General features: G+C 40.3%; 2 protein-coding genes across 2 annotated transcripts in view; one reads left to right on the forward strand and one right to left on the reverse strand.

Moving 5' to 3' along the window:
• The window catches only part of LOC106083451 (UNC93-like protein), a 362,273-nt gene that overhangs the window by 58,174 nt on the left and 277,157 nt on the right, over positions 1-26,942 (forward strand). The window lies entirely within an intron of this gene.
• On the reverse strand, positions 11,747-13,507 carry LOC131997873 (uncharacterized). The gene has a single exon (XM_059369729.1). It carries the CDS (start codon positions 13,505-13,507, stop codon positions 11,747-11,749), a length of 1,761 nt encoding a protein of 586 aa, XP_059225712.1.

The raw sequence follows: 26,942 nt of genomic DNA on the forward strand, positions 1-26,942 counted from the left end.
TGCCATATAAACCGATCTTGGGTCTTGACTTCTTGAGCCTCTAGAGGGCACAATTCTTATCCGATTTGAATGAGTTTTTGCACGAAGTATTTTGTTATGATATCCAACAACTGTGCCAAGTACGGTTGAAATCGGTCCATAACCTGATATAGCTGTCATATAAACAGATCTGGGGATTTGACATCTTGAGATTCTAGAGGGCGCAATTCCTATCCGATTTGGCTGAAATTTTGCATGACGTATTTTATTTTTACTTTCAACAACTGTGTCAAATAAGGTTCAAATCGGTTTATAACCTGATATAGCTGTCATATAAACCGATCTGGGATCTTGACTTCTTGACCCCTAGAGGTCGCAATTATTATCCGATATGCCTGAAATTTTGTACGACGGATCCTCTCATGACCATCAACAAACGTGTTCATTATGTTCTGAATCGGTCTATAGCCCGATACAGATCCCATATAAATCGTTCTCTCTATTTTACTTCGTGAGCCCCAATGGGCACAATTCTTATACGAATTGGCTGAAATTTTACACAGGTCTCCAACATATAATTTAATTGTGGTCCGAACCGGACCATATCTTGATATCGTTTTAATAGCAGATCAACTCTTTTCTTATATCCTTTTTAGCCTAAGAAGAGATGCCGGGAAAAAAACTCGACAAATGCGATCCATGGTGGAGGGTATATAAGATTCGGGCCGGCCGAACTTAGCACGCTTTTACTTGTTTTTATTTTGCGCGTTAAACATTTACCTGTGCATTTATATGTCTCAGAGTTGGGTGGTTTGTTTCAAACATTATTTGCATATGCAAATATTCTTTCATGCCTTAAATAAATCCTTTTTATTGCATTTTTCTCACCATCAAAATATATCCTTTTTTTTCTTGTAGAAGCCTTGATTTTGCGAATCCACCTATCAAAACACTTATTGTGATCATAATTATTTACACTGCAAGAAAAGTTGAAAGGAGTACCTTGTCATGATGTATGTTAATATTAAACAACTTTGCAACAATTTATTGCAGATTTTTTGCTTCATTTCATGTACGAGTACAAGGTGAGTGGTGTGTATGTGTGTATGCGAGGAAAAGAACAAAATTAAATAAAGTTTTAATACCTATTGATTTACGTTTATTATAGATAACATCGAAAAACAACTCACTCACTGATAGTATTATTACTATTTCAGCAACTACAATACATCTATTTGTATATTTTTTTTTGGCAAGAAACACACACACACACACATATGCACTTCATACACCCTAGTAGTTAAGTGAAAAAATAAAAGAAAAATAGCCAAATAAGATTATGTCAATATTCTCATATCTTTTGTTGGTCTTGAACAAACGGAAAGGATGCCAACATGTGCAAACATTCCGCCTTACCAATGTATTATGATGTGCGTGGGGCTTATCAAGAAGTTGGGTTCTAGTTTTTGGGGGTTTCTTTGGTAGAACCTATAAATCCTAGAACCTTTTTTTGTTCTTCAATGACAGAACTCCAAACTTTTTGGTTATAATGACCAAATGTCCTTTCCAGGGGACAGTGTTTTGTAAACAGGGATAGTGAAAGAGGGGGAGAAAGAGATAGACAGACTGGGATAATTCAAGTTCATGACCAGAACTTGAGATGTACATGAGTGGTCTAAGCAAGGCTTAGAAGCTTTTGCTTTGACATATTGGACTCCGTATAATTTAGTTTAAACTCAAATTTGCCCAAGAACATTCCATTAAAGAACAAGGGCAAACTTCTAACTATCAACGAGCGCTGTAAGATTCAAGTTTAAAATTCCATTTTAATAGGTTAAGTTAGGTTTAAGTGGCAGTCTACCATTAGGCCCAATTAGACGTTTTCGTCCACAGGAACAGAAGACGAAAATATGTCTTCTATTTCCTACCATTGAACCATCCAGATCGCTTTAAAAAGCCCCACAACTTCACTTCCTCTAAATCAGACAGGTTCTCAAAGAAATGAGAACCTAAAGTGCAACCCCTTCTGACTGCTAAAGTCCACCTACCGTTCAAAACTTAGACGGGTCCAAAGGATGGCTTGTTTGTGCATCCTAGCCGGAACAACACTATCTGATGCATGGAATTTAAAGCTTCACCTAACGACTCTGGACATTGTGGATAGGTAAATTGCTACGGCGGCTACGCACTTAGTGTTATCCTTAAAACAATGCCCGATATCCAAGTGTGAATTACACATTGCCTGATACGCTTTTTGATAAGAAGTACTGTATCACTATTCATGTTGAAGCGATTGGAATAACAATACCATGCCACTATGGGCATAAACCTAAGCCAGTAATCGGCTTGTTGTGAGCTCTAAGCCGGGCAATGACATAGGAAATGCTCCAACGACTCATCATCTTCCACACATGCCTTACTCATGCTGTCACTTGCCGCTCCGATTTTGCAGAAGTCCTATGTGTCCTGTTATGATACCGAAAGCTTTACTTACCACCTGCTTACTTTCTTTTAGTAATAGCCTCATCTTCTCACAATCCGTATCTCCCCATAGGATCTTCGTCGTCATAGCGACTGTTTCGCTTTGCCCTCGTTCGAAGCCTACGATCATAACTCAGATTGCGTCGACCCGAAAGGCTTCGGGTTAACCAAGTTTATTAATGGCAGTCCTTTGGCGTTCACTGAAAAATGGTCTGTTTTTCCATTCCCCCTTATTCCGCTATGGCCCGGCACCCATGCGGAAAGTGCTATCCCTGGAAAAGAAAAGGCCTTAATCTCCTTTTTGCACTCTAAGACTGTTGGTGACTTTACCCTCCTGGTTGTTATTGCCCTTATGGTCAGTTTACACTCACGCTCAACTTCCTCGCTTTAGCACCACACCACCTCAGGCACTCCGTGATCGCCCGCATCTCCGCCTGCAGATTCGTATTATGATCAGGCAGTCTTAAACATGTATTAGTCCCTGGATTCTCAACGAAAACCGCCAGTCCCACTCTGTCCTCTAGCTTTGATCCATCCGAGTAAAAACGATCTTCTAGATGGCAATACTAGGGTTCTCCAATCCAAGGTCCAGTGCCTCGCACTCGACCTCCGATCGGAAACCTTGCATTTATTGTCTGATTTCGCCGAAATTTGAGACAGTGAGTTGCGCCAACTTCTTCAACAATCTTCTGCAATTTGACCTAGATCGGTCCAGATTTGGATATAGCTGCCATATAGACCGATCTCTCGATTTAAGTTTTTGTGCCCATAAATGGGGCATTTATTGTCCGATTTCACCGAAATTTGAGACAGTGAGTTGTGTTAGGCCCTTCGACATCATTCTTCAATTTGACACAGAAAGGTTCATATTTGGATATAGCTGGCCCCATAAAAACCGCATTTATAATCCAATTTCACTAAAATTTGACACAGTGACTTATGTTAGGCTTTTCGGCATTCGTGTCGTATATGCTTCAGATCTGTCTATATTTGGATATAAATACCAAATTGTTCTACCAAATTGAACAATGACTTGTACTTAGTAGGTCACTCAATATCCGTGCGGAATTTGATCCAAATCGGACCATATTTCGATATAGCTACTATTGGGACATAAATTATGCATTTTTCACCGGATGAAATGTGGTTCACATATATACCCGAAGCGGTGGGTATCCAAAGTTCGGTCCGGCCGATCTTAACGCCTTTTTACTTGTCTCATTTTCTCGTTTTGACTCTTCCGATGTGTTGTCAATAAAGTATTTGACTGGCTTCTAAAATCGCGATTTCATGTCTGACAGAGGCAAGACATGCCTTGATTTTTAAAAGCTCTTTGCTGTGCTATACTTTGAATAAAAGCTTTGTATTTAATGGTCTAAGGCTGGACCATATCCTGTTGAAAATTCCATCATCTGAAACTATGGTAAGTGGCCTACGCTACACTTGAATCACGGAAAAGGCAACAGCATGTACGGCAAAATGAATCTGTTACAAACGGGGGATTTGCTTATTGACTTGACACATGAAGCGACTCAGCTATAAAAACACACACACCAACTTTCACATCTACTCACCCAGAGATGTTTAAGTATTTCGAAAGCCTTGCCTAAAAGAGACCTTGTTAAACACATGCTTGTCTGCTGGCCTGGTGTACAATACGGGAGACGGAGCCTCTGCTCTCCGTCTCCCGTGTAAGAGAAAGTGGGGACAGTTGGATTGAGAAGGTAGAAAATTGTTCTCGCTTAAATGTTTTCACACATTATGCCATGTTTATTGTGAGAATGTGAGAAAGTGTTGTTGGCAAGCTTGTCGGTTGGTATGGCTGCTGCAGCCAAAAAAAGGTTGATTGTTTTTTTTTTGCTGCCTTGTTTTTAGGGATCTAAATAACATTTGTATGTGTGTACTCTGGCTGGCTACATATTTACGTTTAAATATACACATCTGCAGACATCATATGCACAACTAACATTGAACAACTGAACAAACAAGCGAACACACACAAACATACACTTTAGGAGTATTTGCTTTTCTGGCCATCGCATCCTTGGCAATATTTAGGCTGTCGAAGTCAATGATTCTCACATGATTTTGATGTTGTTTGCCTGCGGCGACGACAGCAGCATTGGTTGGCTCTTCTGTTGTTGTGATGGTGTTTGGGTGGCAGAAGGGGATACAGAAGGCCGTTGATGATGATGGCAGCAATGATGTTGATAGGTAATGACTTCAGTGCCTATAATCATATTGATGTTTTGGCTCCAGGAACAATGCTAATAATAACAACAGAAGCAACACTAACAGACCCATTCCCAAAAATGCCAATAACGTTCGGCACAAGGATAAAAATGGGTATGGGGATGAGTCTTAGTCAGCACCGCTTTGTTATACGCTTCACTATTGGATGGTAGGAATTTTCAATTTGTCTTTGTGTTTGGTGTACCTGAAAATGTGGTAGGCTACCCTATGCGGTTGGAAATAGGGGGTTTCTCAATGTGCTCTTCATAAGGAGCCACATAAGTTCGGAAGCAACCCCGCCAAGGGAGGCTGACATCACCCACCAACTATGATATGCAGAAGATTTAGAGGAAATAAACTGGGTGATGTTGGATACCAAGTTACAGTTCGGATTAGTGTCATCTTTGGTAGGACCATGATTTGCGGATCTGCACCTGGAATGTGCGCACTCTTTATAGAGAAGGTGTAGAATAGGAGCTGGCGGATGTATTAGAGAAGTAAAATGCAAATTTTGCCCATGAACATTCCACTAAGGAACAGGGGCAAACTCTTTACACATCAATGAGTGCAGTCCGATTCAAGTTTTAAGCTCAATAATAAGGGGTCTCCTTTTTATAGCCGATTCCGAACGGCGTGCCGCAGTGCGACACCTCTTTGGAGAGAAGTTTTACATGGTATAGTAACTCACATATGTTGCCAGCATTAGGAGGGGAAAACCACCGATGAACATTTTTTCTGAAGGTCTCGCCAGGATTCGAACCCACGGCGCTGCGGTGGTATTAGAGAAGTACAAGGCGGATATTACCACCTTACAGGAAGTGCGATGGATTGGGAATGGCGTCACAACAACCCTAAACGGAAACCAACTATTCTATAGCTGCCATAACACCAGACATGAATTTGGCTGTGGATTTGTGGTTAGTCGGCGACTGAAACTCCTTGTCTCCAGCTTTACTCCGGTGGATGAGAGGCTAGCCGCAATCCTCATAAAAGCCAAATTCTTTAACATCAACCTTATTTGTGCCTATGCCTCGACCGAGAACAAGGACGAGCAGACCAAGGATATTTTTTAAGAGTGCCTGAGAGAGAATATGACCGCTGCCCCGCCCATGATATTAAAATCGTTCTGCGAGATTTTAATGCGAAAATAGGGAAGAAAGACATTTTTGGTCCAACAGTCGAAAAGTTTAGACTCCACGAGATAACGTCCGATAATAGGTTGAGGCTAATAGATTTCGCCGCGGCTACCACCCGATCGAAACACGAGGAACCAAATTGATCACGTTGTGATAGATGGAAGGCATTCATCCAGCGTGTTAGATGTACGATCGATCAGTTGAGCGAATATAAATTTGTATCATTACCATGTTTTTTTCTGTCAGCCAACACGCAGGGGATGTCCCCTATGAATGCAGTGCATTGCGTTGGCGAGAGGAAATTAGGAATTGGAGGGGGGAAAGGATGTAGTGCTTATTGACATTTGTCTTAAATCCTTGGATGTCAAAGTGGGTGGAAAAAACATTAGCCGGAAGTCGCGGTTCGGGCGAAATCAGAATTCTCTCTATAATGCATTATGCTGTCCTCTGGCCCATTAATTATAAACGGGTGTGAGTTCCTGAAATGTCTGTTATCCCTGACATACATCCTTACATCAGGAATAAGAAGACTAATATCAGACGAACTCACACCATGAAAATACCGATAGAACAGCGCCAAACAACCCACATAGCGACGATGATGAAGGGAGGCAATAGAGTTGGATAACCCACTGCCCTCAATCAACGCCATCTCTCTCCTCTGTACACGGTCCAGTAGCTCCAGGGATGATTTTGAAGCTCCAGCCCATACATGTAAGTTGTACTCCATTTTCGGCCTTATAAAAGAGGTGCAGATGTTAAGAAGATCAGACGGAGTGAAGTAATTCTTACACCGTTTAAGGAAGCCTAAACACTTGAATGCTTCTTTCGACACTTCAAATACATGTTTAGCCGAACGGACATCACTTTGTATTTTCATGCCCAGAACATCAAGAGCTTCTGATTGCTCAACATCTACACCGTCGTAATGGGTAAGCGAATCGTTTGTGTGACAACAAGCAGCATTGAGTCTTCCGTGCATTAAAATCTACTCGATTCATTCGACCTCACTCAGAAATGGCCAGCAAATCCCAGCAGAGTGTATCGTCCATAACCCACCTCTTACCCTCAATCTCTCGAAGACTCGGCCTATGGTCCAATGAGTACGAATAACAGAGATTACTATCATCCCCAAATGAGTAGATCGGATTCGATGTCTGACCCAACAGAACGTTGATGAAAATTGGAAAAAGAGAAGGAGAAAGAACAGAGCCCTGGGGTACACCTGCGGTTATAGCAGCAAAGGTTCGCACCCGTTCGTACATGGCGAGGAAAGTATGATCTGACACTGCACGGAAGCTGGACATTGAAAATCTGAAAACACAACAGTTGACAACGGCATACTCCACTCGACTGACCCAACTGCTTGATGAAAACACTCCCTGTTCCGATTATATAATGACAGTGGCAAACCATTTATCACACTTCATGTAAAATGCAGTGAAATATGAACTTGGGTGCCGGAAGTCTCCCCCAAGAAACCCATGGTACGACCAAGAGTGTCGAGATGCTACTGAAGCCAAGAATGCGGCATTCAGAGCAATCAGAACAGGTATCGGGAGAAAAGTAGAGAGGAGAAACGTCTATTCCGCAGAAAGATAAAGGAAATGGAAGACGTGAGTGTGAGCGATTTGAGATGTACAGGAGTCAGAATGAGGGCCGAAATTTTACCCAAAGAATGAAACATCAAACCGATGGCTTTGGTGCAGGCACATCCTCCTACAGAGACAAAGAAGTAAATCTGGTGACTGACACAGATAGCATGCTGAGGATGTGGAAAGAACATTTTACCCAACTGCTAGTGTCCGCAGATGGCGGCAAAGAGGATACCGCAGAACCAATCAATGATGATGGTATAGAATGTTTACCTCCTAGTCAGAATGAGGTCCAAGTAGCAGTGACCCGACTAAAGAACAACAAGGCGGCAGGAGCCGACGGGTTACCCGCTGAACTATTTAAGACCGGAGACGACACCCTGATAAGGCGTATGCATCAGATTATCAGCGTAATCGGGCTAGAAGAACGCAAAACCGATAATTGGAACCTCAGCATACTATGTCCCGTACATAAGAAAGGAGACAAGACGGAATGTGCCAACTACAGAGGAATAAGTCTCTCCCCATCGCATACAAGATACTCTAGAGCGTGCAGTGTAAAAGATTAAAACCTAAAGTCAATGAGATAACTGGGCCCTATCAGTGCGGCTTTAGAGCTGGTAAATCCACCCTAGACCAGATATTCACACTGTTCCAAATCCTGAAAAAGACCCGGGAGGGACAAATCAACACCTACCATCTCTTTGTTGACTGAGTTTGGTATCCCTGCATAATTGATAAGACTCTGCAGGATGACACTTGCTGACACATGTTCTTTAGTGAGAATAGGAAAGATTTTCTCCGAGCCATTTAATACCAAACGTGGTTTCAGATAAGGAGACAGCCTATCTTGAGAAGATTATACGAGATTCAGATGTGAATAGATATGACACACTACTCACAAGAGAACACATGTTACTTGCCTTTGCCGACGACATCGATATCATAGGTCGGTCACCGGAAGTAGTAACTGCAACCTTTGAAAGAATCGAAAGAGAGTCAGTCAGACTCACTTTGTATGGCAGTAAATGGAGATAAGACGAAGTGGATGGTATCAACTCCCAAAACTCCCTGTACAACCGATCAGATAAAGCAAATGGACAAAGTTGGGAACCACAACTTTGAGATAGTCAGTAACTTTATCTCCCTCGGCACTGCCGTAACCGAAACTACTGTCAACAGTTTTAAGATGAAGCGAAGAATAGTACTGGCAAAAAGATGCTACTTTGGATTGAGTAAGCGGTTTAGCAATAAGGCCACCTCTCGACAGACGAAGATTACACTATACAAGACACTGATAGTACTTGTGTTGTTATATGGTTTTGAGGCATGGGTACTTGTGAAAGCAGATGAGGAAGTGCTTGGAGTGTTTAAGAGAAAGATTCTTCGTAAAATTTATGGACCAGTGTGGGTTAATGGAGAATGTAGGCGTCGTATGAACCACGAGCTGTATGAGCTGTAAGACGACGATAGCATATTTATACGTACCAAAATCCAGCGGCTGCGTTGGCTAGGTCTAGTTGTTAGCATGGATGAAGAAGCTTCGGTTAAGAAGTCTTTTGAAGTCAAACACGGTGGTACCCGCAAACCGGGACGACCAAAAGCCGGATAGAAAGATCAAGTTGTGGGAGACTCCTCGAAACATGGTGACAGAGATTATAAAATGAGCGCATTAGATCGAGGCGCTTGGAACGCTATTCTACGTTCGGCTAGTGGAAGAAATCTTCTGTCGTAGTAAGTAAAGTAATGGTAGGTTTATTGAACAAGCTTCCCCGTAGGTGTGTCATATTGCCTCTGAGGCCCATAATGCACCGTACTGAGTTATCGTGCAGCTAGTAGCATTGCAAAAGGTCGAGGAGAGGTATTGGAAGATGATAAAAATCATTCCTTCTCTTTTTCCGACAGTGTGCTTAGAATACGAAAAAAAACATTTCTGCTGTAGGTATCCAATAGTGTCGATGAGTAAGATTCAATCATTTATAGCGGCATAGATGTATTCCGCCTATTTACAATTCATATGAACATCCTTGTAGTAAGCCAGTTGAAGAACATGAAGAGCCGATGGGTTACCAGTCTACGACTGTAGACGAATTACTGATGAAGGCCTAGGCATCAGCGCTATTTTGCTGTAAGGAATTAAACTCGGAACAAACCCCTAGTCCAATTTAACTTTCCAAACTTCTTTAGTGTAGTAGAGGGTATGCTTGTGTAGTATAGGGTATTAATAGTTCGCCTTGTTTTGTGATTTCGTCTATGTCAGCTCCCTTAGTGTTGTTTATTTCTCCAGAGCTAAAGGAAATAAAAGGACCCTTGTTACTCTTAAGTCATAATTTATGTAAGTCTTTAGATTTAGCATCGTGCTTTAAGCTGTGGGTATGAGTCTGTGGTCGAGGCGTTGGGAATTTTAAAGATTTGAAAAAAGAAGAAAAAAACAACACAAACTTAAATTTTGGTAGTGTGGCAATATGGAATTTTTCTGGTTTTGGGTCGTTTATTTTTTCACTTCGCCGGGAAATGAAGCTTTTTGGGTGCCTTGACTTGACATACAAACAGACGCAAAGAGTGTTTGTGCGTTTCCGACGGCTGTTATAAATGATAGCAACATTTCCTTAGATTATAGCCAATACATGGACAAAATCACAAAAACATGTTAGAAGAAAATTGCCTTCAACCAAAAAAAAGAAGGGTCGATTTAACTGTGTGAAAAGTTGTTTTTGCGATTAAATGGTGATTGTTTGAGAGCAATGGGTAAACCTTGACTAGGCTGCAACGAAATAATAATAAAAAGGAGAAGAGCTAGATCCATCGATAAGTATACGGATCAGCTTAGAATCACTTCATGATTCGATTTAGCTATGTCCGTCTGTCCATGTATTCTTGTAATCGAAATTTTGCATAAGTGTCTTTTTTGGTCCAAGGACGAACGCTATTGAATTTGAAAAAAAACGGTCCAGAGTTAGATATAGCTCCCATATATATCTTTCATCCCATGTGCCCTTTTAAAGCTGTAGAAGCCACAATTTTTGTCCGATCCTTACAAAATTTGGCACGAAGTGTTTTTTTTACCGACCCAAAATGCTTGCAAAATTTTTTTGAAATCGGTTCAGATTTAGATATAGCTCCCATATATATCTTTCATCCGATATACCCTTTTAAAGCTGTAGGAGCCGCAATTCTGGTGCGATCTTTACAAATTTGGAATTAAATGTTTCGTGTGATGTTCGAATATGTGAGCAAAATTTCATCATAATCGGTTCAGATTTAGTAGCCACAATTTTGGTCCCATCCTTACAAAATTTGGCATGGGCCGTTTTATTCAACTTCCTCATATGTGTGTTTCATAAAAATCGGTCCAGATTTAAATATAGCTCCCATATATATTTTTTATCCGATGTGGACTTTTAAGGCTGTAGAAGCCACAAATTTGGTGTGCATCAACCAGCCGTCCTTGGCTGAGCATTGAACAATTGGTGGACTTTTGAAGCGCCGTCCATCAGACTTAAATACCATATAGTAGGAGGTCTGATGCAGTATGTAAGCAATGCATGTAAATGCAATTTTTATACCCACCACCGAAGTATGGGAGTATTACTCATTTTGTCATTCAGCTTGCAACACATCGAAATATCCATTTCCGACCCTATTAAGTATATATATTCTTCTATATATTCTTGATCGTCGTAAAAATCTAAGACCATCTAGTTATGTCCATCCCTCTGTCTGTCTGCTGAAATCACGCTACAGTCTTTAACCAGTAAGGAAAGACAAAAGTCGGACGTTGCCGACTTTATAATACCCTACACCTACCCTATAGGTACAAAGTGGGAGCTATGTCTAATTCTGAACCAATTTTGATGGACCTCGCCTGATGTTTTCAGATGGGTTATTAAACAATCCGTATCACATTTCGAGCAAATATGTTCAAACTGTAATAACTTCGTTTTTGTGTTTTTGATGACCAATGTGAATATTTAATGTTTTTTTGTTTTGTTGATGGGCTTTTTTGGTCAGGTTGAGGATTTTTTAAATAAAACAAATCGTTTTCATTTTTTCTCTCGACGTTTCGTTGGTTATTTTTTCCAACTTCATCAGGACAGAGTTTATTGAAGTTCCTGTTTAAAGTATTCTTGTATAAAGTATATGTTTTGTATTGCTTAGTTTTTTCATTTAGACTTACGATTAATTTTACATCTTCGTTGAATTACTTATATTACTATAAAAACTGGACACCACGACACAGAAAATATAATAATATAAATAATTGCACTTTGAGGGAAGTATATAAAGTCTAAACTTATTACTAATATCACAGAACAGTCGTTTTCAAGTTATTGCAATGGAATACTGCAGCTTAGTGTTGTCTTTGTCTTCTTTGGTGTTTATCGACTCTTTAAGTCTTTGTTGAATCCGTAGGCTCTCTAATGTGTATCGCTTGTTCTCTATTTTCTCTCTGTCAAGTACTCTTACTGTCTTAAAGTTTGCCGCATGTCCGCTCTCTTTTATATGTTGTGCTAGTGCTGTCGATTGTCTCCCTTTTCTTATGTCGGCTTCGTGTTCAGCCAACCTAGTGCCTAGTGTGCGTCTGGTGGTTCCCACATATTTTTTGTTGCATTTTTCTTGTTGATCTCCATCACACGTAATTTCGTATACGACGTTGCTTAGTTTGAGTTTGTCTGTTTTGGTTGTTGTTCCTTTTTTCCTGAATATTTGGTTTAGAGTTTTGTTTGATTTATATGCTGTTGTTGAGTTTTCGTCAAGTATGATATTTCCCAAAGATGCGCGGTCGGTAAGCTTAGGGATGTACGGTACACTGTAAAATTTTTTCGTCGTTGATGCTTTTTCTTCATGGGGTCGTTTGGATCCGTTGGTGACGTCGCGAATTAAATTATTTATTAATGCCATTGGATAATTGTTCTGTTTTAAAATTTGTTGTATTTTATTTATGTTGTCTGCTTTGAAACGTTCATCGCTTAACAGTAGAACTTTGTGGATGAAGTTCTTGGCCGTATTAATTTTCGTGCTGTGTGGTTGCGTAGAGTTATAATTAATCATTCTTCCCGATGCTGTTGGTTTCGCGTACCAGTTTGTTATTAACGTATTTCCATTTCTTATTATCTTCATATCCAGGAACGGTAACTCTGCACGAGTTTCCTTTTCTATCGTAAATTTTAATTTGTTGTGATACGCGTTCATTAATTTCATTATCGTTGTTTCATCTTTTTTGTTTATCACCGCGAACAGGTCGTCTACATACTTCACTATAAATTTTACCGTTATGTTCATACTCTGCAGTTCGTCCATTACGTCGTCCAAAAGGGTGTCAAGTACAATATCCGCAATCGTTGGTGAGAGTGGGTTCCCCATTGGCATACCATAAGTTTGTTGGTAAAGTTTTCCAGCATACGTGAAGTAATTGTTATCTTTCAGGCAGAAATTGAGAATTTTGAGGAATGTCTGTCTTGGAATGGTGGTATTAACCCGAAGTGTATCCCATTTATCCATAATTTTCTTAATGGCTAGATATATCGGTATGTTAGTAAATAACGATACCACGTCGAAGGAGACGATAATGTCATCTTTATCCAAAGTGATAGATCCGAGTTGTTGTTTCAGTTCTAGAGAGTTTTTAACATTGTATTCCGTCGAAATTATAGTTTTTAGTATGTTTCCAATGTGTTTCGAAAGAGCATAGCAGGGGACGTTCATTGACGAAGATATAGGCCGGAGGGGAGTGCCATCCTTATGAATTTTCGGCAGTCCGTATAGTTCTGGCGATTGCGGTGAAATGCTGTCTAATTTAGTTTTTTCCCATTTTGTTATATGTTTACTTTTGAATAGTTCCATGATAATTTTATTGTTAACTTTTTGGAGTTTCTCCGTAGGATCCACGTCGATTGGTCTATAGGTTGTTTTATCCGCAAATAATTGGTTCATCTTCTGGTGATATTCCTTCTTTGACATGACTACTGTTTTGTTCCCCTTGTCTGCAGTTGTGACCATAATCGTGTCTCTGTTTGCATCAATTATCTCCTTTGTTTCTTCATAGATTCCTAATATGAATTTCTCTCTGTCATCATTTCTCATGCTTCGCTTAAAATTCGTAATTCTATTAGCTATTTTGGACCTAGCTGTTTCTTTCTCCCGGACGTCATCTATATTCTGCACCCACTGTTCAATGTCCGCGATAAGTGGAACTGGTGCAAAATTGTCTTTGTTGACTGGGAGTGCAAATTTTGACCCCATAGATAGTAGCCATTTACACTCTGTCGGAAATGTTACTTCTGTTTTATTGACAAACCAATTGTCATTGAACCGTAGATTATGTTTCGAGAATTTATCCGATCTTATTTTATTTAATTTCGCTGAGTGTATTTCCTTTGTCCTAGTTTTTATATTCTTATATCTATCCCATTGTCCATTCTTGAAAATTGAGAGTTCCGTTTCGTTCAGTGTATTGCTTATATCTCCCTCTATCTTTGCTATCTCTTGTTTTGTTTGTTTTATATGTATGTGCGTTTCTCTTATTTCTACATTGAGTAGCTTTGAGTTTAGTTTTGCGAGTATCTTCTCTGTTTCTGTTTTTGTTGTTGTCAGTCGGAATAAGTTGGTGATGTTCTTTGTTTGATTGTGTAAGTGTGTTGGTGTTACATTTGACTTTCTGCATGTTAGGAGAAAATTGCTTCTCTCTGTCAGTTTCGCAAGCTTTGTTATTGATCGGCAGTATTGTTTGAGTACAAAGGTCGTTTCTGTGTTGTACTTACATTTTGTGTGTTGAAAGAAGTTGTTCATGTTGATGTTGTTGTTCGTTGTAGACAGTGTTTGTTGCATTTTCTGTATGTATCGGCAGGCCCTCCGAATGAGATATTTTGTTTTTGTGTTTTTGATGACCAATGTGAATATTTAATGTTTTTTTGTTTTGTTGATGGGCTTTTTTGGTCAGGTTGAGGATTTTTTAAATAAAACAAATCGTTTTCATTTTTTCTCTCGACGTTTCGTTGGTTATTTTTTCCAACTTCATCAGGACAGAGTTTATTGAAGTTCCTGTTTAAAGTATTCTTGTATAAAGTATATGTTTTGTATTGCTTAGTTTTTTCATTTAGACTTACGATTAATTTTACATCTTCGTTGAATTACTTATATTACTATAAAAACTGGACACCACGACACAGAAAATATAATAATATAAATAATTGCACTTTGAGGGAAGTATATAAAGTCTAAACTTATTACTAATATCACAGAACAGTCGTTTTCAAGTTATTGCAATGGAATACTGCAGCTTAGTGTTGTCTTTGTCTTCTTTGGTGTTTATCGACTCTTTAAGTCTTTGTTGAATCCGTAGGCTCTCTAATGTGTATCGCTTGTTCTCTATTTTCTCTCTGTCAAGTACTCTTACTGTCTTAAAGTTTGCCGCATGTCCGCTCTCTTTTATATGTTGTGCTAGTGCTGTCGATTGTCTCCCTTTTCTTATGTCGGCTTCGTGTTCAGCCAACCTAGTGCCTAGTGTGCGTCTGGTGGTTCCCACATATTTTTTGTTGCATTTTTCTTGTTGATCTCCATCACACGTAATTTCGTATACGACGTTGCTTAGTTTGAGTTTGTCTGTTTTGGTTGTTGTTCCTTTTTTCCTGAATATTTGGTTTAGAGTTTTGTTTGATTTATATGCTGTTGTTGAGTTTTCGTCAAGTATGATATTTCCCAAAGATGCGCGGTCGGTAAGCTTAGGGATGTACGGTACACTGTAAAATTGACAAATGACAACATTGACAAATGACAACATTATTGCAAATTACCCAAAATTGGATAATGTGGTACTCGTCGAGAAAATCATTGTGCAAAATTTTGGTAAGATTGGTCAAAAAATGCTCTTGTAGTGGCTCTGGAAATGAAAATCGGGCGATATACATATATGACAGCTATATCTAAATCTGAACCGATTTCCATGAAATTCATCTATAATGTCGAGAAGCAAGAGATAATCATTCCTGCCATATTTCGAGAGAATTAAATGGCCTTTTGATTGCAATGTTACTGCAAATCGGACGTGAACATATATATGAGAGATATATCTAAATCCGAACCGATTTCGAGTAAACTTTACAAACATTGCGGAAGCCGTCGAGGATAGCGTTGTACAAAATTTTGGGAAGATTGGTTAATAGGTTAGGTTGAAAAGAGGGTGAAAATATTAATCCGCCTTGTTGTGCGCTCTAAAAACTAAAAAAATTACCTCGAAAAAGAAAATTTTAAGTTAGGAATTCCATGCTACTTAGAAAATCCTTAATTTTTTTCAATACCACTCACCTAAGTTGGTTCATGTCTGGTATTGTGTCACCACCTAAGTGCCGGTATCTGTTAGAAGCGAAAGCCGGGCAATGACAAAGGAAATGCTTCAAAGTCTCATCATCTTCCCCGCATGCCCTACACATGCTATCACTTGCCGCACCAATTTTACATAAGTGATCTCGAAGTTCTATGTGTTCCGTTATGATACCAATAGTTAAATAGACCTCCTTCTTACTTCCTTTCAGTAATAGCCTCGTCTTCTCACGATCTGGATCCTCCCCTAAGGATTTTCGCCGTCCTACCGACCGTTTCGCTGTTCCACAATGTTGCATGCGCATTCGTCGCCCACTCCTTTAACTCGGACCACGTCGACCTGGAAGGCTTCGGGTTAACCAAATTTATTGACAGCAGTCCTCCTGCCTTCACCGCCAAATCGTCTGCCCTTTCATTTCCCCTTACTCCGTTATGGCCCGGAACCCAAAACGATGCGGATTTTGCCATCCTCAGAGAAGGCGTTAATCTCCTTCTTACACTGCAAGACTGTTCGTGACCTTACCGTCCTGGTTGTAATTGCCTTTATGGCAGTTTTACTGTCGGTAAAGATGTTCATACTCGACGATCTCGCGTTAGCACCACACCACTTCACGCATTCCGTGATCGCCCGGATCTCCGCCTGCAGGACCCTATTATGGTCAGGCAGTCTAAAACAGATCTGAGTGCCTGGGTTCTCAATGTAGACGCCCAGGCCCACTCTGTCCTCTAGGTTTTATCCATCCGTGTAACATGATCTTCCAGATGGCAATACTAGGGCTCCGTAAATCCAAGACTGTGCCGATGGCAGCAGTGCTTTGCACTCGACTTCAAGATTCATCCCAGGTATCCGATCGAAAATCTCTTCCCTACCTTCCAGGTTTCCTATCGTCGCCTGGATTAAACAGCGATGGTATGATATGCTCCCATCCTCAATCTGTTCTCCCATTGCCTTATGTTTCACAGCCGCAGTGGCTGCCTTACACTTAATCTGTATGTGAATGGGTCGGATAACTAGAATAGTCTCTTGTGCTCTTGTGGGCTTGGTGCTTATCGCTCCGCCTATGCCAATACAATTTTGTCCGTAGCAGTCCACCAAACTACTGAGGCGTAAGTAAGTATTAGTCTAATCACGCTCCTATAGAGCTAGTGGGCTATCCTCGAATTCAGGCCCATTTTTCGATATCGGTCGTAGTACCATGGATAACACAGTGTAGGCAGCATTAATTAAAGTGCATCAAATGGTGTCATCCCCAATGCGGCTTAGATGCACAAACAAACCTTCCTTTGGATCCTGAAGTGTATTAAACAGTTGGTTTGATTTTGAAGTACTGTCAACCAGTTCACAACACAATATTGCATTATTAGTCTGATCACTAAAATATACAGCCATGGGATGACATGAGGTTTAGATCCCAACGATTGCTAATAGCGGTTTCAGCGGACTTGCTCTTGCTGTTTGTTTGCTGTTTTGTCATGCTGTCACAAGCAAAGTTTATTGCCCTTGCCCAAGAAGCCAGTCTATCGGATATAGCTTGCAATTCAAAGGGTGAAGCATTATCAGATTCTGGCGATTTATGGGAGTCAAAACTTTGTATTACCCAAAGGATTTTTGAATCAGACACAATTTTCGCCGCAATCACCGACGAATGCATATCAGCCCCAACTTCTTCTGAGGCCACTTTGTTCATTAGAGAGTTTACCGGGAAATGTGTATCCCTAAGTCTTTCCTCACTAGACATTACCCATAAATTCCATGACTTTTGACTTTATCCTGCCGCAATAAGTTTAAAGGTTCGGATCTAGAGGCTTCGAATGCATCCTCCACAGAACTGTAGAATTCCATCTAGTATTGGTTCTGAGCCTTTTTCGGGATGCTCTGGTATTTTCTGAGCTCAACCTTAAGTTGCTCAAATCCAGTAGTGCTTATTTCCTTTTGCCTTATTGAAGAGTCTTCTGCTTCTCTTCCTTTGACTAACCAGTTCTGTTGACCACAAGGCGGTCTATATTTGCCCCTTGTTTTAAATTAAGGACGCTGAACGCCTGGCTTCGAAACCTGGCGAGAACATCATGAAAATTGTCAGCGGTGGTTGTCCCCTCCTATTGCTGTCGACGTTAGGGAGTCACAGTACCATTTGGTATGGCAGCCATATGAAAACTTCTCCACAAAGAGGTGTCGTACTGCGGTACGCCGCTCGGACTCGGCTATAAAATGAAGGTCCCTTATCATTGAGCTTAAACTTGAATCGGACAGCACTCATTGATATGTGAGAAGTTTGCGCCTGTTCCTTAATGGAATGTTCATGGGCAAATTTGCAATTCCTATAATCTTCCGGGGTGCGAGATACTGGCCAAGCGGCCCAACCGCATGGATTATTTGGAATGGCACATGTATCCCTCGATTTGGAGAGCCGCAAATCAAATCAAAAAAAGCAAATCAAACCGCCCTTAACCTGAGAACAGACGCTGATATTTACCATTGGTTATTTGAAGGCGCCAAAAACACGTTTTGTCACATGGAGTATAATTGACATTCGCTATTTAAATAGAGTCAGTGCCAGCTGACCCCTCACTGAGATTCTCCTCTCGAAGTCGCTGACTGTCCGCGGCCATATTTGCCGCTACTCTGCATAACCACAAAGCTTTTCAATATCCACAACCTGTGAACGCACTCTGCAGCTTTAAGCTAAGTTTCCCGTGATAACGATGAACACCCCACAAGTCGATGCTCAAAGTTCCAACGTTATCTCGTGTCGGCTGGGAAACAACAATTCCCATTTATCTTCGTTCTGTTTACCGGAGATACTCTCCCACAAAAAGTTTATACCAGCAACTTTGGTTTGAAGGCGCCAACTCTGAATCGTGTGACATATAAAGGGGTAAAGGCAAGTAGGTTAAATCCCATAATTTTTATACCCACCACCGATGGATGGGGGTATATTCATTTTGTCATTCCGTTTGCAACACATTGAAATATCCATTCCGAAATATCCAGTCCGCCTGCCCGCCTGTCTGTTGAAATCACATTACAGTCTTTAAAAATAGAGATATTGAGCTGAAATTTTGCACAGATTTTTTTTGTCCATAAGCAGGTTAAGTTCGAAGATGGACTATATCGGGCTATATCTTGATATAGCCCCCATATAGACCGATCCGCCGGTTTAAGGTCTTAGGCCCATTAAAGCCACACTTATTATCCGATTTTGCTGAAATTTGGGATAGTGAGTTGTGTTAAGCCCTTCGACATATTTCCTTAATTTGTCCCAGATCGGTCCAGATATGGATATAGCTCCCATACAGACCGATCCGCCGATTTAGGGTCTTAAGCCCATAAAAGCCACATTTATGATCCGGTTTTGCTGAAATTTGGGATAATGAGTTGATTTAGGCCAGTCGGCATCCTTTTTTAATTTGGCCCATATCGGTCCAGATTTGGATATAGCTCCCATACAGACCGATCCGCCGATTTAGGGTCTTAGACCCATAAAAGCCACATTTATAATCCGATTTTGCTAAAATTTGGGACAGTGAGTTGGGTTAGGCTCTTCGACGTCTTTCTTCAATATGGCCCAGATCGGTCCAGATTTGAATGTAGCTGCCATATAGACCGATCTCTCGATTTAAGGCTTTGGGCCCATAAAAGGCGCATTTATTATCCAATTTCGCCGAAATTTGGGACTGTGCATTGTGTTAGGCTCTTCGACTGCACTTTGCACTGCATTTTGGCCCAAATCGGTACAGATTTGGATATAGCTGCCATGTAGACCGATCTCTCGATTTAAGGTCTTGCGCCCATAAAAGCCACATTTATTATCCGATTTTTCTGAAATTTGAGACAGTGAGCTGTGTTAGGCTCTTCGACGTCTTTCTTCAATTTGGCCCAGATTGGTCCAGATTTGAATGTAGCTGCCATATAGACCGATCTCTCGATTTAAGGTCTTGCGCCCATAAAAGACACATTTATTACCAGGTTTTGCTGAAATTTGGGACAGTGAGTTGTGTTAAGCCCTTCGACATCCTTCTTCAATTTGGCCCAGATCGGTCTAGATTTGGATATAGCTGCTATATAGACCGATCTCTCGATTTAAGGTTTTAGGCCCATAAAAGGCTCAATTAATGTCCGATGTCGCCGAAATTTGGGACAGTCAGTTGTGTTAGGCCCTTCGACTTCTTTCTTCAATTTGGCCCAGATCGGTTCAGATTTGGATATAGCTGCCATATAGACCGATCTCTCGATTTGTGGTTTTGGGCCCATAAAAGCCCATTTATAATCCGATTTCACTCAAATTTGATTTAGATATAGCTACTCAAAGACCAATATTTTGTTATACACAATTGAACAATGACTTGTTGTTATAAGTAATGGGTCCAAATCGGAACATATTTCGATATAGCTATGGGATATTAGGTATGCATTTATCACCAAATTTTAACGAAAGGTGGTTTATATATATACCCGAGGTGGTGGGTATCTATATTTCGGTTCGGCCTTTTTACTTGTTAGTCCATAATCCTAACCTTCTCCCAACTTTGGCAGGATCAACATAAAATTGTCCTCTAACAGAAGATTCTTTAAAACGGTTCCAAATAATCGATTACATCATAAATGGTGTCTCAAATTCAAGCACATAACCACTCATAACCAATCAAATGATTATTCTTTTCTCTTTTCCGCCACGATGATAGATAACTTGCACGCATGACTGACATTGAATCTATGCAAAATGTGTCTTTGTGACATATTATTGAGATTGATTGTCTATCGACAATAGGTTTTTGGGTAATCATTCATGCCTGTAATCTCTAGAAATATCGACTTTTGTTGAAATGTGTCATTTCCTATAAAGGTGGAATCATGACAACACAGGTGTTGACACTGATGGGAAACAAGAGAATGACAGCGAAATGAACTAGGAAACAAGAATTTCAACTTGTATGGCATATATTTCTTCCCCCACCCAATTGTCATTCATAAGGGCCTGTTGCAATCCTTTTTACAGTTTAATTCATATTTCCCTTTTAATTTAAATTCCCCTGGTGTTATGGTATCTGTCAAAAACAACAAGACACATTTATAAAATGTTACGCTAATATGACAAACTCTACGACACTTTGTCGTAGTCATCATAAAAAGCGTCATTATTATCCACGCAGCAATGTACCAAAGACATCAACATGGCCATCACCATCGTCATCATCATCATTACAGCCATCATCGTCAGGCTGCCAAAGCCATCAGCATCACCATCATCATTATCATCAGCGCCATTGTCATTATCCTTACATTCCAATGCTCTTGACTGTGACTTTGATCGATGAGTAGAATAATAACCCTGGATACTACTAAACAAGGCTGGCGAAATTGAAAAAATGAAATACGAAACAAAAAGTTGAAGAAACCATGAAAAAACAACAAGAAAACTGAGCTGAAATGACATACCCGTCATGCTTAGCAACTAAAAAACATGGAATGTTCAGTTAGAGATAAAAACCAAACTGTTGAAGTTGTGAGTGTACGAGTTTCTTGTTGCTCTTGTTCTTGTTGCTGTTTTTGTTATTTTGTTTTTTACGAGCCCCATCGAATTTGAAATATGTTTATATATGTTGTGCTTTTCGCTTTTGGTTTAGTGTGACAGGAAATAAATAAAAGAATCCAACATATCTTTAAATAAAATCTTAAAAGAGTTGAAAACCAAATGCCAAGGCATGGAATAGTCGTAAAAAATACGAAAATATGCTTTGAACAGGGGTGCCTATAAGTGATATGAAATGAATTTGTGTTAATCATACGCCACGAGAGCCTCGTTAAACTTTTTTTTATAACAATGGATGGGTAAATTTTAAACTTGAACACATAAAATCAGTGTCAAATCTTCTTCATATATATAGCAAGCAAAATCGTGCAAAGTTCGGCCGGGCCGAATCTTATGTACCCTCCACCATGGATCAAATTTGTCGAGTTCTTTTCCTGGTATCTCTGTTGTGCTGTTTCAGGCCATAGACCGCTGCAGTTTCAGGCTACAGACCGATTCAGACCATATTTGACACGTACGTTGGAGGTCATGGGAGAAACCGTTGTACAAAACTTCAGCTCAGGATAATAATTGCGCCCTCTAGAGGCTCAAGAAGTCAAGATCGCAGATCCGTTTATATGACAGCTTTATCAGGCTTTGGACCGATTTGAGCCATACTTAGTACAGTTGTTGGAAGTCATAACAAAACACGTCATGCCAAAATCCAGCTAAATCGGATAGGAATTACGCCCTCTGGAGGCTCAAGAAGTAAAGTAGGGAAATCGGTTTATATGGGAGCTGTATCAGGCTTAGACCGATTCCGACTATATTTGATACGTATGTTGAAGGTTACGGAAAAGTCGTTGTCCAATATTTCAGGCAAATTGGATAATAATTACTCCTTCTAGAGGCTCAAGAAGTCAAGATCCCAGATCGGTTTATATGACATCTATATCAGGTTATGAACCGATTTGAACCGCATTTGGCACAGTTGTTGAAAGTCATAATAAAATACATCATGTAAATCGGGTAGGAATTGCGCCCTCCAGAAGCTAAAGAAGTCAAGTCCCCTCATTGGTTTATATTACAGCTATATCAGGTTATGCACCGATTTGACCTCTAGTGGCTCAAGAAGTCAAGTCCCCAGATCGGTTTATATGGCAGCTTTATCAGGTTATGAACCGATTTGAACCTTATTTGACACAGTTGTTGAAAGTCATCGCGAAACACGTCGTGCAAAATTTCATTCCAATCGGATAAGAATTGCGCCCTCTAGAGGCTCAAGATGTCAAGACCCAAGATCGGTTTATATGTCAGCTATATCAGGTTATTTACCGATTTGAACCTTACTCTGCACAGTTATTGGATATCATAACAAAATACTTCGTGCAAAATTTCATTCTAATCGGATAAGAATTGCGCCCTCTAGTGAGCGATTATGGACCGATTTGACCTCTAGTGGCTCAAGAAGTCAAGAAGTCAAGACCCAAGATCGGTTTATAGCGCATCTATATCAGGTTATGGACCGATTTGAACCTTATTTAGCACAGTTGTTGGAAGTCGGATCGAAACACGTCATGTAAAATTTCATTCCAATCGGATAAGAATTGCGCCCTCTAGAGGCTCAAGAAGTCAAGACCCAAGATCGGTTTATATGGCAGCTATATCAGGCTATGGACCGATTTGAACTATTCTGAACACAGTTGTGGGAAGTCATAGCGAAACTCGTTGTGCAAAATTTCATTTCAATTGGATAAGAAGTGCGCCCTCTAGAGGCTCAAGAAGTCAACACCCAAGATCGGTTTATAGGGCAGCTATATCAAAACATAGACCGATATGTCCCATTTACAATCCCAACCGACCTACACTAATAAGAAATATTTGTGGAAAATTTCAAGCAGCTAGTTTTGTTTCACTTTCCTGCTTTCGACAGACAGACGGACGGACATGGCTAAATCGACATAAAATGTCGATATATACTTCATGGGGTCTCGGAGGCATATTTCGAGGTGTTACAAACAGAATGACGAAATAAGTATACCCTCATCCTATGGTGGAGGGTATGAAAATAGACTGATGTACTCATGAACTGAATATTGTCAGTTTCAAAGATCACGTATGTATATATATACTTTCTAGGATCAGAAATCGATATTTTGATCCGTTGCAAAGTGAATAACAAAATATGAAAATGTACTCCCTTCCTTCGGTGGTGACTATAAAAAGAAATCAAAAATGAAAACAATTTAATATTAAACATTTCGAGCAAAGCAAAACAGTGTTTTATGTTATAAACCACATTCTCTTACCAATTCCACAGCCAATTTGATTAAAACTTTAGAAATTATTTCATTCTTTGATTTCTCTTCCATTTCACATAACAAACACAACGAAATCCCGTCTTCATTGATATTTTCCGCCATAGATTTTGGTTGGTTTTTGCTTGTTTGGTGCTTTCATGGTTTTCTAAACATACCATGGCATTTTTGTTCGGCTTTAAGCCATTTTTCTGCTAACTGTTGCTGTTCTTTTGAAGGCCATTAGCTGTTAAAAAAGAATAAACCCACAATTGGCCCATGTCAAGGAGGTGAGGTTCGAGAAGCCTATAAAACATTTCAAAATGGCCTTTTTGTGTTGGATGTTTGGAGTTTTTTTTTTCGTTTATTTCGTTTTGTTCATTTTTGCGCATTTTGTTCGAGCAAAGCTAGACAATGGAGTCGCTATTGTGTATTGTGGCCATATCTTGAGTTTAATTTTATTTATTTCCGTAGTTCAATAAACTTTGGAGGGAGGCTCATACAAAGACAAAACAAAAGAAAAAGTGAACAATATGTGTTAGGCGAATAAATAGAACAATTGTGCCTGAGATTCTATTGGGTAAATGGCATGCAAAAAAGTAAGCGAAAACGGAATTCCTTCCTTTTTGGTATTGTTTGGCTAAAGTCAAGGATTTATGATAGAGGTGTTGTTGGAGATAGGGTTGTTGCTGTTTAGAAAAAACTTAACTGAGGCAAAAGTCGCGCAGTGTCGACTTTGTAATAGGAGATGGATGATGGCTTCTTATTCCTAACGTTTAACTAGCCATAAACAACATAAAGGATGACAGACTAATCTGACGAAAAGCATTCGACTTTGCATGGTAAGGTTTTCCTGCTTTCGGAATGAAAATGACCTTTGTGTTCCTACTCCCATAGGTATATATTGCATGCTGAGTGTATCTGACTTAGCTAAGGAGCCAGTCTATCGGACTTAGCTTGCAATTCCACCGTTAATACATCGTCAGGGTCTGGTGACTTAAAGGAATCGAAACTTCTTGTCGCCCAAAAGATTTTCGGCTCAGACACAATGTCCTCAGTAATCTCCGACGAATGCATACTATTGACAACCTCTTCTGGCGCCACGTTGCCGGATGTATGCTCCACGGAGCTGCAGAATTCCACTCAGGATTTGTTCTAAGCCTTTCTCAGCTCGGCCTTATATTTTCTTAGCGCAGCCTTATATTGTAGATGTCCCAATCGTGTGGAGCTCTTAAGCCTTTAGCCCTGTTAAAGAGTTTTCTGCAGTCCTTCCTCAGACCAACCAGCTCTGGGATCTACCATGGTGGTCGCGGTTTGCCCCTCGGCTTGCCACTAGGACATGCTGATACAAGCAAGTCATTCAGGGTCTTCGTAATCCGCTTGACCATTATGTCTATAACCTCCGCAGTTTCCATTTCCTTTTCTAGTCTAGAATGGATAGACGTGAAGAATGTGTATCGAATTATATACCACTCCACCATTTTCTATTTAGCCGAGCGACCACTCTGCCTGTATTTTCTCCAAAGCTGAAAATAATGTAAGGATAATGAGAGAAGCTGTGGTCATCCAACGCTTCCCAGTCGCTTATATCTTCTGATACAAAGGTGATATCTAGAACTTCCTGCCTGCTCCTGGTGAAAAAGGTTGGTTTTTTAACTTTTTTAACTTTAAACAGGTCACCGCTTTCGTTGATACCCGATCTTCCCCATATCTAGTGAGGTGCATTAGCATCACTTCCCACAATTTGGCTCCTTTTCCCTGAAGAAGCGAAGCCAACCAGCAACATAAGGCTTGAAGTCGGAATCTCTGTGTCTGAAAAATGTTTGTCTTAATTTTAAAGATTCGAGCAAAAGATGAGGAAACTTAGTATAAAGATGACCATTTTTTCAACTATTTGAGGAAACATTCCCTTTGATGAAAAATATAAAACGATCTGGGATCTTGACTAATTGAGTCACTAGAGGACGCAATTCCTATCCGATTTGGCTGAAATTTTGCACGACGTGTTTGCTATGACTTCCAATAACTGTATTAAGAATAGTTCAAATAAGTCCATAACTTGATATAGCTGCCATATAAACTGATCTGGGGTCTTGACTTCTTGAGCCACTAGAGGACGCCATTATTATCGGATTTGGCTGAAATTTTGCAGGAGGTGTTTTGTTATGACTTTCAACAACTGTGCTAAGAATAGTTCAAATCGGTTTACGTCACTCAGCAGGTTACGTCACTCAGGAGATCAGGGAATGCAATGCTCCACCTCCACCTAAGCCTAGTGGGGGCATCCTTATTCACCGTGTAAAACGTGGAGCCTTCAGTCTATTCTGCCAAAGCTATGCCCCGCTGGCCGTTACCTTGCGGGAGAATGCCATGAAACGTGATGTGCATTAAAGTCTCCTGGAACCAGAGGGTTGTGGCCAGACAGTAGCCCACTTATGTCGGGCTTGTAAGCTTGGCCATTAACTGTGTCACAGCTACCAACCGGCGCTATAATTCTATCTCGGAAGTGCCAGACTTGACTGCTATCCTCATGCACTCTATGTTGTGGTCACTGGGGCCAGACGCAGTTGAGATGGGTCTATACTGCACGGAATGGTGTACCACGAAGGCCAATCCCCCACCTCCACTTCTTAAGGTGGGTCGTTTGCGTATTCTCTGGAGCGGTGTCGCGTATTCGACGGAAAGTTTCTGTCTGGGACAATTGTGATTTCCAGCCTGCAGCAACACTGTCCTGACTGAATCCAATATTAAACCTCTTATTCTCCATCTTTCCCAAACTCTTTTATTTTTATACTCTCCACCATAGGATGGGGGTATACTAATTTCGTCATTCTGTTTATAACTATTCGAAATATTCGTCTGAGACCCCATAAGCATATATATTCTTGACCGTCGCGACATTTTATGTCGATCTAGCCATGTCCGCCCATCTGTCCGTCCGTCTGTCTGTCGAAAGCACTCTAACTTCCGAAGGAGTAAAGCTAGCCGCTTGAAAATTTGCACAATTACTTCCTGTTAGCGTAGGTCGGTTGGTATTGTAAATGGGCCATATCGGTATATGTTTTGATATAGCTGCCATATAAACCGATCTTGGGTCTTGACTTCTTGAGCCTCTAGAGTGCGCAATTCTTATCCGATTTGAATGAATTTTTGCACGTGGTATTTTATTATGATATCCAACAACTGTGCCAAGTATGGTTCAAATCGGTTCATAACCTGACATAGCTGTGATGTAAACAGATCTGGGGACTTGACTTCTTGAGCTTCTATAGGGCGCAACTCTTATCCGATTTGGCTGAAATTTTGCATGACGTATTTTGTTATGACTTTCAACAACTGTCTCAGGTTCAAATCAGTTCATAACCCGATATATCTTTTCTTATATCCTGTTTT

This window comes from Stomoxys calcitrans, chromosome 5 (assembly GCF_963082655.1).
Source record: "Stomoxys calcitrans chromosome 5, idStoCalc2.1, whole genome shotgun sequence".
NCBI classification, from domain to species: Eukaryota; Metazoa; Arthropoda; class Insecta; order Diptera; family Muscidae; genus Stomoxys; species Stomoxys calcitrans.

Bases quoted from the DNA above. Each gene is read 5' to 3' on its own strand.
- LOC131997873 (XM_059369729.1), bottom strand. From the start codon at position 13,507: ATGAGAAATGATGACAGAGAGAAATTCATATTAGGAATCTATGAAGAA.